This window comes from Rasamsonia emersonii, assembly GCF_000968595.1.
Source record: "Rasamsonia emersonii CBS 393.64 chromosome Unknown ctg1118621760094, whole genome shotgun sequence".
NCBI classification, from domain to species: Eukaryota; Fungi; Ascomycota; class Eurotiomycetes; order Eurotiales; family Trichocomaceae; genus Rasamsonia; species Rasamsonia emersonii.
Window position 1 is genome coordinate 69,125 of NW_013563193.1, and position 13,410 is coordinate 82,534.

A 13,410-nucleotide genomic window follows, 5' to 3' on the forward strand; every position below is an offset into this window, starting at 1 on the left:
GAATCTGGCCAACCTTGGAGGTGAGCTCTTGCCAGGTGCAGGCCGGCAGGCAGTGAGTCAGTGATTCAGTGAGCAGTGAGCAAGCCTCGTACCTAATCCGGACTGCTGGTTGCGTGTCAGCACCCCGTCAGTGGGGCACTGGAGGAAGACGAATCCGGCCGGCCAGTAGCAAGCGGGCGAGAGGCGGGCCCACCGTACTATTTTCAGCATGCATGACGCCATGACCGAAAGAAGGGACTTGGCAGCAATAGAGTGGTGAGATCAGCCCAGAGAGGTGGGGAAGCAATGGTCACGCTTGAAACGCAACGCACGACAGGAAATTTAGGCAGGTGCCCCGGGGGCCTGCATGATTGGCCCTAGCGCTCCCTGATCGTCTGGAGTCTGGCCCACAGTGGCTGCTGATTGGCTGCGCGCGTGGCGGTTGCATCTGCCGAAACGCAGGTGTGGGGTTGCCCAGGACAGCATTGTCCACCAGGCAACGAGAAGAGGAAAGGCTGCGTTGTTTGGGCTGTAACTTGTCGCCCGGCCTGCATGGCCTAGGCTCGTCTTGGGCTGTGTACCTGAGCTCGTGCAGATCGTGGCGGGTACTTCAAGTACCTTGCCTCGCCCTAGCCCGTTTTCCCCCAAGCTCCGTCCTGACCGCCTTTCTCGAATGCATCCAATTGTGCTGTTGCCATCGGCCGACCCAAGCTTCGGCCCCAGGATGCCCTATGCGCCTGCGAGTGCCCGTTTCGATCCCCCTCTTCTTACGCTTGAGATCAGGAAATCTGAAATTACTGTGTCGGATTAGGTGTTAATCTAGCTGCGAGCCGGCCTCTCAGAGCGTGCCGTCTGTTACCATCCACCAGTTCCCGCCACCAGAGCTGCAAGACACATCGCGTGATGCCCTCCCCCTCTTGGTCTGTTCCCCTAGCTTCTTGCAGCCACAGTCGATGACAGTCGCCAGCAAGTCTGAGAGGGGGCCCTTTTATTGGGATTGCGGCATTCTGCCAGCGTCCACTTGTTTCTCTGATGCTCGGCGTGCATTCCTGATGCCCATAGGCCCCCAAGGTGCACCTTTTGCTTGCATGGAAGCGCAACAGCCAACAGCTTGCAGTTGAATCGGGATCCATTTGCGCAATCTGTCCTGGTGGGCCTGTGCAACGAGATGGCGTCTAGCTTTATCATCTGACCCACCACAGCAACCACTGCCACTGATAAGCAGACACGAGTGCACTGATCTTCAGATAAGGACTGGATATTATCACACTGGACGGAGACAGCTTACAGTGTATACTCTGTGCTGTGTTGTAAGATGAGCAGAGCTCCAAACCAGTATCTACGAAGGTACCTCTATTGTTCTTTTGCTACGATCTTTGAAAACAGCCCGCTGGTGAATCAATGCTCAGTCAGATAAGGATCTCCTCGAAGCGCGCGCCGTGTTTCAGCCTGCGACAGCAGTAAACCTTGCAACTGTCGCCATCAAAGATGACAACTATTCCTATCGACAACATTAACGACTAATCAACGAACCCGTGTCCGGAGTCATCTTTGGCACGTTGTCATTGGGACCCAGCCACCAGCGAACCCCGCTCCTCAGGTAGCGCGCGGCACGAGTCGAGGCGAGGCGTCAAGTAACTGCCACCAGCATTAGCATTAACATTATTATTATCCAGCTTGATTTTTCATGTTTTTTGGGGTTCCATGAATTAATGATTTTAAGGGGGCTTGCAGCTTGCGCTGGTTTCTGGGCTTGCATACAGAGTAGAACAGAGCAACAACAGAGTTCAGACCATGCAGAGCACCACCCATCGTCAAGCCGTTCGAGAGACATATCCAAAGACCGAAAAGGCGGGAAAGAAAAACGGAAAGAATTGAGTTTGAATCACGTGTACGGTCGAAAGTCTCTCATATTGACAGTTCTGAATATGGTACATATCACCTATTATCAACACATCATTTCAGTTTTCCATCCTTTAATGTACTCTGGCTCCATTGCCATTGCGAAGAGTAGTAGTAATATGTCTTCTCAATCATGATGATAATCGTACAAAAGACGAAGCACGCCTCGTCCTCAGTAGTATAACTCAATGGCTGGAAAGGGGGCCAGAGAGAAGAAAGGGGAACGGAACGGTCGTCCTAGTAATAGCACCTAGGAATTCGAATTGAGTTTTTACTTTACTGCCGTCATGGATCATCATCTTGATGATCGATCACTGGATCAGTATGTACGGAGTACTCCGTCCGTACTGGGTGAGGCATTTATTTACTTAATTCTCGCAATCAATTCCCAACAAAAACCGCAGACAAGTCAACAATTTAGGTAAGATGCCTACGTACCTACCTAGGTAACCTTGTTGAATTTGGGGGCAATTTTAATAAGCAACAACAATAATATAATAGGCGCAGTAGTTACCTGTTACGGAGTAAACTAGTCAGGTCCTTGAACCTTCCCCGCATTCCAACCTGGTGTCACGCCAACCAGGCAGGCAGCCAGCCCCAGTTAGGTAAATAATAATATTTTGATCTCGAGTCTGACAGCCACCACCAGACGCCACTTATTAAAATATTAAAATCTTGACTGACAGAAGATTTTCTTTTTTTTTCTTTTTCTTTTTTTTTCTTGTAACTCCCCAGCCATTTATTATTGACATGGAAATACAGCATAAGCTACCTAGAAATAAATAATGATAGGATAATTAGGAGTTTACACCTGTTTGCATACTGCATATGCAGACTTTCCTTTCCCCAGGAAACCGGGGTATCCCTGAGGAAGCCTGGAAGTCTCCATTCCTCAGAATCAGGTAGATAGCATAGCTTACGACATCATGTCGTACAGTATGAAATACTGTATGTACGGAGTATTTCTCCGTAGATGGATGGCTAGCTACCTATGTAACCCCCTTGTCAGGGTGACGACACGGACGACACCCCTTCATGCGAGTAAATTGTCAGTAATTAACCATGAATATTGTTTTGCGAGGAATTATGTACATGTACTCCGTACAGTACCTAGCTTAATGACTCGTGAAGTTGCCGCTTCTGAAACGCTGAAACGGTACCTATATGCACTACGTACTAGCGACTTGTCTGTGAGCTATTACATAGTATGCAATTTTGAGACTGGCTTGAAGTGGATTCATCTACGCTGGAACTTTATTATACTCCGTACAATACTGTAATATTTATTCCATGATGATTCATCGGCCATCGGAATCTAATCTGTCATTGACACATATATTTCCTGCTTTTGTTTGCAACCCAGGGGCTGTGCTGTGCAAGATCTCGTGGCAAGTGGCAACACCCTTGTTGGAGCCTTGGAGGCCTAGTCCCTCGGATTGCGTACTCTGTATTACTCGTAACTCGGTGAACAATGGAGTCGTCATCTAGGGGGCGAGAATGCGGGGATTCCTGATGGAGAAGATTCAGTGGATAAGTGGATAGTGTGGATACTGTGGATACTGTGTGGGGTGATCACGTGGTGGACTGGTGGGCCGATATCCGGAGAAGTGTGTCACGTGATACTTGGCGTATTGGGAACAATGCCGATTCATCCATCCATATGGGGGGACGGGAGGGTCGGATTCTTCATTTTGCGTCGAGTTAGCAGAGTAATCAATGATATAAAGTTTTTTTTTCCTCGAGTGTAGATAGATTATTCGACGGTATCTTACTGGTTATCTTATATTGGCTTGGTCTTGGATATTTGTTCATGTGGTTGCAGGTGCTTGTTCCCATGAACCCGAGATTATATATATTCAAGACATACGTATTCTAGATGAATCACAGAGTCCACTCACTCTAAACGATAGTTGGATCACAAGTTTCGTTCTAAGAAACGAAATTCCCCGCAATGAGGATATATAAACCCCTGTATTACCAGTCCGTAGGCAACGGTGTTGCCATCCATCCTAGCAGATACGCTAGCGAGTGAGGGGAAATCACCATTTCAATCCCCTCCAGAGGCTCATTAATCCGTCCATCCAGCCCTACTCATCGTGTCGAACAAACCGCAGAAGAAACTACATTTCATACATTAATTACACTGGTGAAAATGCCACCCATTACTCTCGACCCCAGCATTATCGACCAGGACCTCACCGGCAAAACCATCATCGTGACCGGAGGTTCGAATGGCATTGGAGCGGAGACGGTAAGAGTGTTCTACGCCCGGGGTGCCAACGTGGTTATTGCCGACCTGCCGTCTACAGAATCTTCTGCGACGAGTCTGCTAAGTTCTCTGGACGATTCGTCGTCGCGCTCACTCTATGTCCCGGCCAACATCGTAATCTGGGACGATATGAAGGCCGTATACTCCAAGACCATTGAGCGGTTTGGGTCTGTAGAGATCGTGGTCGCCAACGCCGGCATTATGGAAAGCAGGCCTTTCTTTGACATGGACAATCTCGACAAAGAGCCCTCGGAAGCGTATAAAGTTATAGATATCAATGTGAAGGGAACGATGAATAGTCAGTTCACGCCCTCTTTCATCCCTATTCGACTTTTTGTTCTGTATCAGCAGGCGCATTACTGATTGGCTGTCAGCGCTACGGCTGGGCGTTTATCATATGCGCTCCAACCCCTTCTGCTTCCCCGACTCGTCGCGAGGATCCATCGTGCTCGTCTCTTCTACGTCCGGCTATTTTGGCGGCACAGGCGTCGTGTCGTACGTTTCCTCCAAGCATGCCGTTACTGGCCTCCTCCGGTCGTCTCAATCGGTTGCAGAGTCCACCCATATCCGTATCAACGCAGTCGCTCCCTTCTTCACGCCGACCCATATCACAGCGGGATTCTCGGAGAAGTGGAAGGAGAAAGCCCTGCCGGCAAACTCTGTGACTGACGTCGCGATGGCTATTTTGCAGACGGCATTGGATACGAGCCTCAAGGGAAGATGCTGCATGGTGAGTCGCTGTTCCCTGAGAATCGCGCTGATCCCGGCGAATGCTTATCGTCGAAGATTGCGGGCCAAAAGATGGCCGAAATCGAAGGGCCGCGAGAGGCCATGATCCCGTCGTGGATAGGAGGAGATGCGTACCAGTTGATGGCCGATGCAGGCAAGCTCTTCAAGGAGCTGGGAGGCTACCCCCTCCCGAAGAGCAGAGAGTAAAGCAGAGCGTTGTAGAGTGCGTATCGACGAGACGGCCCGCTGGTTGGCTGCCGACACGTGCAGGCCCCGCTCCGGCTCCGAGGCCGCGAGAAGCTTTTCCCGGCGTCTTCAACATCAGTCAATTTATTATCATCCAAGCTGCGTGACAGGCGCAACAGCCATTCCTTCTCCATGCACTGTGACAAAGGGTGGCTAGAAGCGAAGTACTCATGTCCGTTTACCAAACATAGACTGCGGCGTCCCTCGCCAAGTATGCGACCATGAGCAAGCGTCCCCACGGCGAGTCGGCGTCGCAACATGGCTCCAGCCCTGCAAAGGCGGCCGGCGCTCCAGAGGCCGTCAGTAGCAGTAGCAACGGCCTCCCTCCGATCAATGAGCTCCTGACTCCGTCGGAGGAGCCTGCGCAGCAGGAAGTTCACGTTAAGAAACCCAGGAACTTCATTGCAACGGTGGTAATGACTCCCGTCGGCAACGGCCTGCATCGGCCATGCACAGTCAGTAACTTCGGGTCCAGGCGTGCGATAATTGTCGTCTGAAGAAGACAAGATGCGACGAGTCACGGCCCAAGTGCGGGTTGTGCAAAACCCTGGGCCTAGAGTGCGTCTATAGCGAGCGCAAGTTGTCCAAGTAGGTCGCATATTTCCTCCGAAAAGGCTTGCTATCTACTTGGGCGCTGATGACGGCTCCAGAAAGGATCAATCGTTGAGTATGATCATCAGCACTTTACATCGAATTGAGACAAAGCTGGAAAACCTGCCGTCGGCCGTTTCCAGCGACATGCAGCCGGTGACGAGCCACATCATCCAAGCTATTGAGGCGCTTCGATACAGTGATGCGGCGGCCGGCATGGGAACATCGTCTCGTGGCTTTTCACAGACTACGACGCCCTCTGTGGTTGGACATAACGACCTGGAGATCAGGGATCATCGAGATTCCATCGATGCAAAGGGCCAAATATCGATTTCGTTCAGTCAGCACGGAGTCCCCCTCTGGCCTGGCGCTCGCACCATTCTCCCAGAACGGCTCCTGGCGGCTTACGATAGGTTAGGGAAGAACTATGTTATAGACCTTGAAATGAATCGGCCTCCGCTACCGATGTGGGTGCATCCATTTCCGCTGCAGGCGGGAGACAACTGGCTGGAGACACTGCCGTTCTCCGTGGTCAAGGGCCTTTCAGAAGCCTTCTTCGCCACGTTCAACCCTTTTACGCCGATAATGGACAAGCGCTTCTTTTTTGCCTTTACTCTCGGGACTGTCATCGAGGGCGGATTCGGCTGCAGCATTGAAACGTGTCTCGTTCTCAACGTTATGGCCCTGGGATGTCTCGCTGTCCGAGCTTACCAGGAGGGAGACCTTCCATTGCCAGGGACTCTAGGTGATCATTTTGAGCTGCCAGCCTGGTTGGACGTGATCGAGGAGGAACCGCCGGGACTGCGTTTCTTCAACGAGGCGCGCAAAAGAATTGGGTTTTTGATGTGCGGGAGCGATCTCCAAAGCTGTCAATACTATCTTCTTTCCGCGTAAGAACATTCGGGTCCCTTGGATGCGACCGTTCATCGCTAATTTCTCCAGCATGTACTACACCCAAATAATTCGCCCCATGGACTCGTGGGCTATGCTTAATCGAGCGGCTGCTTGCTGTCTTTCCATGTTCACAAAGTATATTCCTCCGGTCCCATCTCTAGACTGAGCTGACCTGTTGACGTTGTTGCAGTCGCGAAGTCAACTATGACGAGTGGGACGGCGATATGAAGTCGAGGGTTTTCTGGAACACCGTCATGTACGAGACGATCCTCGTGCAGGAACTGGACTTGCCGTCTAGCGGTCTCGCGCGCCTGGAAGACTACGTGCCCATCCCGAAATTCATCGCCTTCAATCCCGTCGGATTACCTACCAGTATAGCCTCTATAGACAATCCTGACGATCAGTTCTTTCAATACCATTTTCTCGCGCAGGTTGCGCATCGAATTATCCTGACCCGGATCAGGAACAGCCTGTATTTTTTCTGTGAGTTTTGTCCTAGCCTGTGTGTCTCGGTGACTTCAACTAACGACGCAATCTTCGTTTGCAGCGGAATCTGGAACCCTACCTCGCCCAGCCGTAAACGCAGAGCTGCACCATCAAATCGAGCAATGGCGCCTCAACCTCCCCCCAGCAATCCAGTTCTCCGAGCACCCGAGCAAGGCTGCCAGCGACAGCCGCGAACCCGTCGAATTGGGGCCGGGGACTCCCGTGTCACCGGCCGTCGCGGTCGCCGAAGCCATGCTTCGGGGGCGATTCCGGATCGCCAAATTCCATATCGGCCGGCCGTACCTGTACAAAGCGCTGCGGATCCCGGGGTCCCTGACCGAAGACGACTTTGAGCAGATCCGGAGCGGCCTGCAGTACGCGATGGACTGGCCGATAGTGCGCGGCATCTTCCGGCGCATGAAGAGCTGTATTCCTATCAAATTCGCTTTTTGCTCGCAGTGAGTATATGCCTACATACACATGTAGAATAATGGGACAGATTATTCTGATACAGAGGATTTTTTTTTGCTTGTCGACCTGCAGATTCTTCGGCCAAATCCTGCTCTTCTACTGTATTTCGCATTCCCCGGATCCGCGACTGCGCGACACCTTACCTCCGGGCTGGGAGCGCTGGTACGATGAGATGATGCAGTTTCTGGAAGACTGCGCGCCGTACAGCCCGGCTATTGCGCAGGATTTGGAGCTCTTGCGGTTGCTGTGAAATAGTTCCTTTTATTATTGATATCATATTGTGATTTGTTTCTTTGAAAGTGTTTTTTCTCTGCCTTATTTATGTTGTGTACTGGTTACATCCATACATATAAAGGGAAGGAAGGAAGGAGGGTTATACAATTGTATTATTTATTGCATTTGAATACATATCACAATTGCGATGATAGGCCCAGTGCTGGCTTTGTCGATATCTAATAGATAGATAGATCGATAGATACACAGAACAGAGCTATCTATACTTGGTTGCTTGCTTTGTTTGAACCTGATCGGGTGAGCGGGTAGATTCTTGAATAGATGTAAAAAAAAAAGAACGATGGGTTTACTGGTTGACTGTATATATGTACAATAGCTATCTACATTCCTGGCTATCAGCATATTAAATTAACATGAATTGCAACGACTGAAATAGTAGATAATACCTGATTCTGATTGATTTGGTTGCGTACCTATACCTATACCTAAACCTGACATTATAGTCTTGGTCATTGTATTCTCATCGCATTGCATTGCATTATTGATTTATAGTTATATTGCCCATTCATCCGTGTTGTCAGATTCAGAAATGAAAGGCTTGTCGATTTGCTTGATGCCATGGTCGCCGCAGAGGACACTGCAAAAAACATTCATTAGTGAACACCCAGAACCATAATTTTCGTTTATGAAGATGACCTACCAAGCCTCCGCAATCAACGCATCTAGCTCCTTGATGATCTTCTCTCTTCGCGACATCGTTATGTCCCCCTTGTTCAGCTGCGCCTGGAGATCCCGGATATATCGCTTCTTCCCCCCCGCGCCCTCGAGGACTTCCTTCCCCAGACAGTCGCTGTGGAAGGCGTGCTGGCAGGGAAACACGAAGAATTGCCGGCTCAGCACGGGCAGTGAGCACAGCCAGCATTTCTCGCCCGGTTCGACGATCGCGTACCGCGTGTCCAGCGCCGCGATCTCCGCGCGGATCTGGCTGGCCGTCTGCGCCGAATTGTCCATCTCCTGCCGCAGGGCGTCAATGTGTCGCGAGTAGTCCTCCAGGGCGTTGCAGATCTCGTCCTTGAAGTCGTCGATGACGACAAAGTCCGGGAAGAACGGGATCAGATCTTCGATGCGGAGCAGTTCGCACCGGCGGAGGAATTCGATCGCGTCTTTGATGCCCGTCCCCGGTTGTCGGATCTTCTTCTCCGCGACGAGAAGCCACAGTTTCTTCCGCAGCTTGTCGTTCCCTTCGGGCCTGTCTGCAACAATGGCCGCGAGCTCGATGTCATTGTATTTCAGGGCCAATTCAACGGCCTGCTGGTATTGGCCCATCGCGCTATAGATGTGGATGCACGATTGGACACGCTCATGCTGAATGCACAGGCGCAACGCAAAGTCGGCATCGTACGGTGGTGGATTTGACGGTTGCGATTCGAGATACGTCAGCAATGCCGCTTCTGATGATGAAGGACTCGATGCATAAATCGAGATTAAGGTGTTGTGGACGGCCGCAGCGGGACGGGGATGGTTCGCGATGATGAAGTTGAGGTATCGCACGGCTTGGTTCTGACTGAGGGGAACTTTGGCCGTCTTGTTATAGCTGAGAAGCGCCGGTATCAATTTCTCGGGATCGAGATTCGTCTGCCGCATCAGGATGTCCACAAGGCCCGTGGACGCATGCACCATGAGAACGCTGCTGTACTTGTAGAACACTTCCGGATTGCTCTGCTTCTGCAAGACGTTCAATGCCTCGGACCACTTCTCCCGTTGAATCCAGTAAGATAGGACATAATTGTAATCATTTGTCGCCGTCGCAAAGAAGAGCAGCTCTTCCTCTCGGCCATGGCTGCTGATAATGTCGTAGACAGTTTTCTGGTCCAGATCGGATTTGTACTTGGTGACAAAATCCTGAAACTCGGCCCGGACGCTTTTGAGCTGCTCCTTTGATTCCCCTGCACTCACGCCTTCCGCCAACTCTGCCTTAGTGGCGATCGTGTCATCAAGGGAGTTCAGCTTTGCCATGAAGACCTCCACGAGCCAGCTCGCTATCATCACTCGCTGCATGGTGGATGACTTTTTACAGGTTGCAAGCTGGGTGAGGAGGTATTTCCGCAGAGCGTCGTGTTCCCCACGGTCGATGAAGGTCAAACAAACTTCCTCAAAGCCTTTGCTACTCTTCCCCCACACCGCGGCTGCTTCGAGATAATTGCCCTTGCTGACCAGATAGTCGCCAGAAGCAGTGGCGATGGCGTCTTTTTGCGCCGCTCCATGTGCATATCGAAGGGCGTCATCGAACTTCTGCTCCTTGAGAAAGATTTTCCAAAGATCGCGGTCTTCATCATGAGCAACAATTTCGAAAATCTCCTGAGGGGTGAAAAGCCAGAACGTATTCTTCGTCCGATCTGTGAGGAGTCCCAGGGTACTTTGCCCTGGCTCAAGCACCGGCTGATCGTACACAATCTCTGCGCTGAGCTCATTCACAGCTACGACTCGTCCTTCGACCAAGGTTAGAACATGCCATTGTGAAAGCGTCATGGCTGTGATCGGATCCTGGATCAGCTTCCTGCCACCCCGAGCAGATTCAGTTGCTGGGAAAAGCGAGCGGGGCAGCATCTTCGCATTGTCGAATGGCCGACCTGTCTCAGAAGGGGAGTGTTCTAGCGAGCCATGGAATACGCCCTGAGAGGAGAGCCACGCGAACCGCCTTTCCAACGACTGTCCTTCTATATGATGGTCCTCAGAAGGGTTCGGTGAGATGGCCAAGGTGGAGGGTGCGGATTTGGTCGCTTTGGGTATTTCATAGACCGCAGGTGTGCTTCGCTGAAACAGCTCAGCATATACTGAGCCTCCACTTTCCTTCCCATGTCGCCCTATGTGGCCTGAAAACAGGAGGAGTTTGGTAGGCGTCGCCAGGAGCACCCGTCTCTGGTCAGGTTTGCCCGATATCGAGTCGGCAAAGATTCCCGTGACCGATGCGTCCGGGACTCGGTAAACTGTGTTGACATATCTCTCCTCGCGGCGATAGAACTCGGTAGACGGTTCGATATAGACCTCGTAGACATGTCCATCGGTCGCCCCGATCAAAATCTCCCGTGTCGATGCGGTCGGCAAGGATGGATTCCATGCAATGCACTCAATCGAAACGCCCTTCAGCCGCGATAGTGCTTTGGGTTGACGCGACTGGGTGTGGAGGTAATAGTTCTCCCCCAGAGTGGTGGTGATGATCAGATGGGAGGCCGATGGATCGAGGAACAAGCGACGAATTAATCCGATCTCAGAAGACTTCTTCGGGAGATCGATGTCTGCATCAATCGCGACGGATTAGCAATCGTAATATTACAACAGCAGGTGCGATCGTTAAGGAGACGATTATCTGGTTGCCTACCGTCGATGTCTTCCGGACTGTCCAGGTCGATCCGCAATATCCTGCCGGTTGCCAACGCAAGGATAAGGACATTGTTGGCGACTTGCGCGGCGACAAAGTCCGCCGCTACGGAGAACTGAAGCTGGACTCGTTGGACATCGAAGATGGGGAGTGAGGGTTCGGGGAGCTCTGATAGATTGCTCGGAGCAACGTAACCGCTGGGTTGGTCCAGCGCCATGGCGCGCTTCCTTTCACTGAAGCTGTATCATAGTGCGCCCCCGGCCACAGTGGACGAGGGAGTCAACCGGCGCTGGTGGCTGCTGTTTGGTTATCAGGTTGGTGTGATAGCGATACCGGCTGGCGTTAAGGCCATTGCCGTCATCTACTAATGTTTGGTGCCTGAGGCCACCAGTTCTTCACGCAGTCGATCAATCTACGAATGGGCACATCAACGACCAACCACACGTTGAGTATATTGGAATATACCATTGGAGATTTTTATTTTATCTTTGTTTTATAAATGCAAACATGAAAGACACTCGATACGCTACGCCAATATGTAGAGAACATCAGAATTTGTTATATATTACAGTAATCAACAAGAAATAAAATACAAAATCCCAAGGTTTGTCTTGGTGGAAGATCGTCCTTCATGCAGATTCTGTCGCCATCTAGTTGACAAATTTACCGTAGAAAGGAATTCCGAAGGCGCTCAGGAGCAGCCTTGCATCTTTGTCGGTAGTCGCAGTGGTATGGAGAGTAATGTGACAGCCAGGGATCATTTCTGGAGGGTACCTAAACATCATCGAGGTTAAAATATGCAAGGCCTATTCCAATCGAGAAATCGAAATTGACTTACATATCATAATTTACTTCAATCTCCGGGAACATTGCCACAGCCTCCGGGGTCAGACCGAACGTGATGTTTCCACTGCTGTCGCCGCTGCTGCCTTTGATACCCTTCCATTCCTTTATTTTCGGCATCACGACTTCCACCAGCTTTCCCAGGAAGTGCTGCATATTCTCGCCCTTCAACTCCGCCTTGACTGCCACTGTATCTCTGCCGGGAGCAATTCCCCATGGCGCGACGCTGCTCTTGGATTTGAACGTCTCAACCCGAACATTCGAGATGGCCTGCACGGCCATACCTGCTACGTGCAGCCAGTGCGATCCTTCTGTAGCAGCCTGTTTGACGTAGCTATGGATCGTGATTCTCTCGACTTTGGGAATGTTTCGGAAGGTGATGGGTTTCCGGAGCAGCCGTAAGACATCACCACCACGGGGTCCACGGAGAGGTCTGTTCTTGTGATATGGAGAACTGTCGTCCCATTTGCGGAGCCGCTCTGGCCTAGGCGGAGGCTCAAAGCCCGGCGGTCTGTGGACATAGCAGAGGGTGAGGATGTCCTGAGCGATGGTAGAATCGTAGGTCTGCTGAACGCGTGGAAGCGTGAAGGGCCCCGGTACAAATTGTCGGGAAGCAGGATCTGACGGAGGAGGAGGTCGGTGAGGGTGCAAGGGGCCCCGGTAGTATTTGGGAGATCGGAATTGGTATCTGTGCTCAATCGTCAGAATCCCGAGGTCGTCTATGGTCAGATCTGGGAAAATGTCTGCGCTTACCGGCTTGGAGGAAGCTCGGTCTTCCGTGACCTGGCTCTGGCAATTGGATCGTATGATTTCACCACTTCTTCCGGAACTGTAGCTGACATTAGCGAGGACGAGGACTCGAGTTCATCAAAAGGGTCTGGCGAGCTACCTGCCGCCCCCTGGTCGGAGGCATTGCGCCTGGGTGAGGGCCACGGCAGGCGGCTCGATGGAACAAGGGCCCGTGGAAGAGCCTTTGCCAGGTATCTGGACGGCTCTCGGACGGCCATTGCGTTGCGCAGCGTCGTTGTGCCTGGCTGTAGATCTAGTGTCGCTGGTCCAAAATTTCGGCGGAGAAAGGATAACACCACCGGTGCCTGTCACGTGGCATTTGATGCCTGGGGCGGTGAGGCGTGCAGGCAGCGACGCCAGGCACCAAGCCGATCGCGCTAACTTAGCCCAGACACGTCCTCCGCATGGCGGGGTTGGGATGGCACACCAATCAGACGCTTTGTATTCACAGATCTGGCTGTGAGGCAGTCACACCGGTCACCTGTCAACGTCCTGGTCTCCTGGGCTAGTCACTCACGCAGGCATCCTGTGCAGCTAAATCGTTCGCAGAGTTGCACGCGATCGCGCCCGACGCCTCTTGTTTTCAGGCGATTTGATT

General features: G+C 51.7%; 3 protein-coding genes across 3 annotated transcripts; 1 reads left to right on the top strand and 2 right to left on the bottom strand.

The window, feature by feature from the left end:
• Positions 1-4,033: 4,033 nt before the first annotated feature.
• Positions 4,034-7,817, top strand: T310_4054 (clr-1; the record flags this gene model as incomplete). Its single annotated transcript, XM_013473048.1, has 7 exons — positions 4,034-4,448; positions 4,525-4,880; positions 5,317-5,580; positions 5,696-6,606; positions 6,801-7,093; positions 7,158-7,554; positions 7,640-7,817. 7 exons carry the CDS (start codon positions 4,034-4,036, stop codon positions 7,815-7,817), a joined length of 2,814 nt encoding a protein of 937 aa, XP_013328502.1.
• A 536-nt stretch (positions 7,818-8,353) lies between these two features.
• Positions 8,354-11,397, bottom strand: T310_4055 (Vacuolar protein sorting protein DigA; the record flags this gene model as incomplete). Its single annotated transcript, XM_013473049.1, has 3 exons — positions 8,354-8,438; positions 8,502-11,097; positions 11,181-11,397. 3 exons carry the CDS (start codon positions 11,395-11,397, stop codon positions 8,354-8,356), a joined length of 2,898 nt encoding a protein of 965 aa, XP_013328503.1.
• Positions 11,398-11,830: 433 nt separating this feature from the next.
• On the bottom strand, positions 11,831-13,030 carry T310_4056 (50S ribosomal subunit L7; the record flags this gene model as incomplete). The annotated part of the gene is made up of 3 exons (XM_013473050.1): positions 11,831-11,954; positions 12,019-12,711; positions 12,777-13,030. 3 exons carry the CDS (start codon positions 13,028-13,030, stop codon positions 11,831-11,833), a joined length of 1,071 nt encoding a protein of 356 aa, XP_013328504.1.
• Between the last annotated feature and the right edge of the window lie 380 nt (positions 13,031-13,410).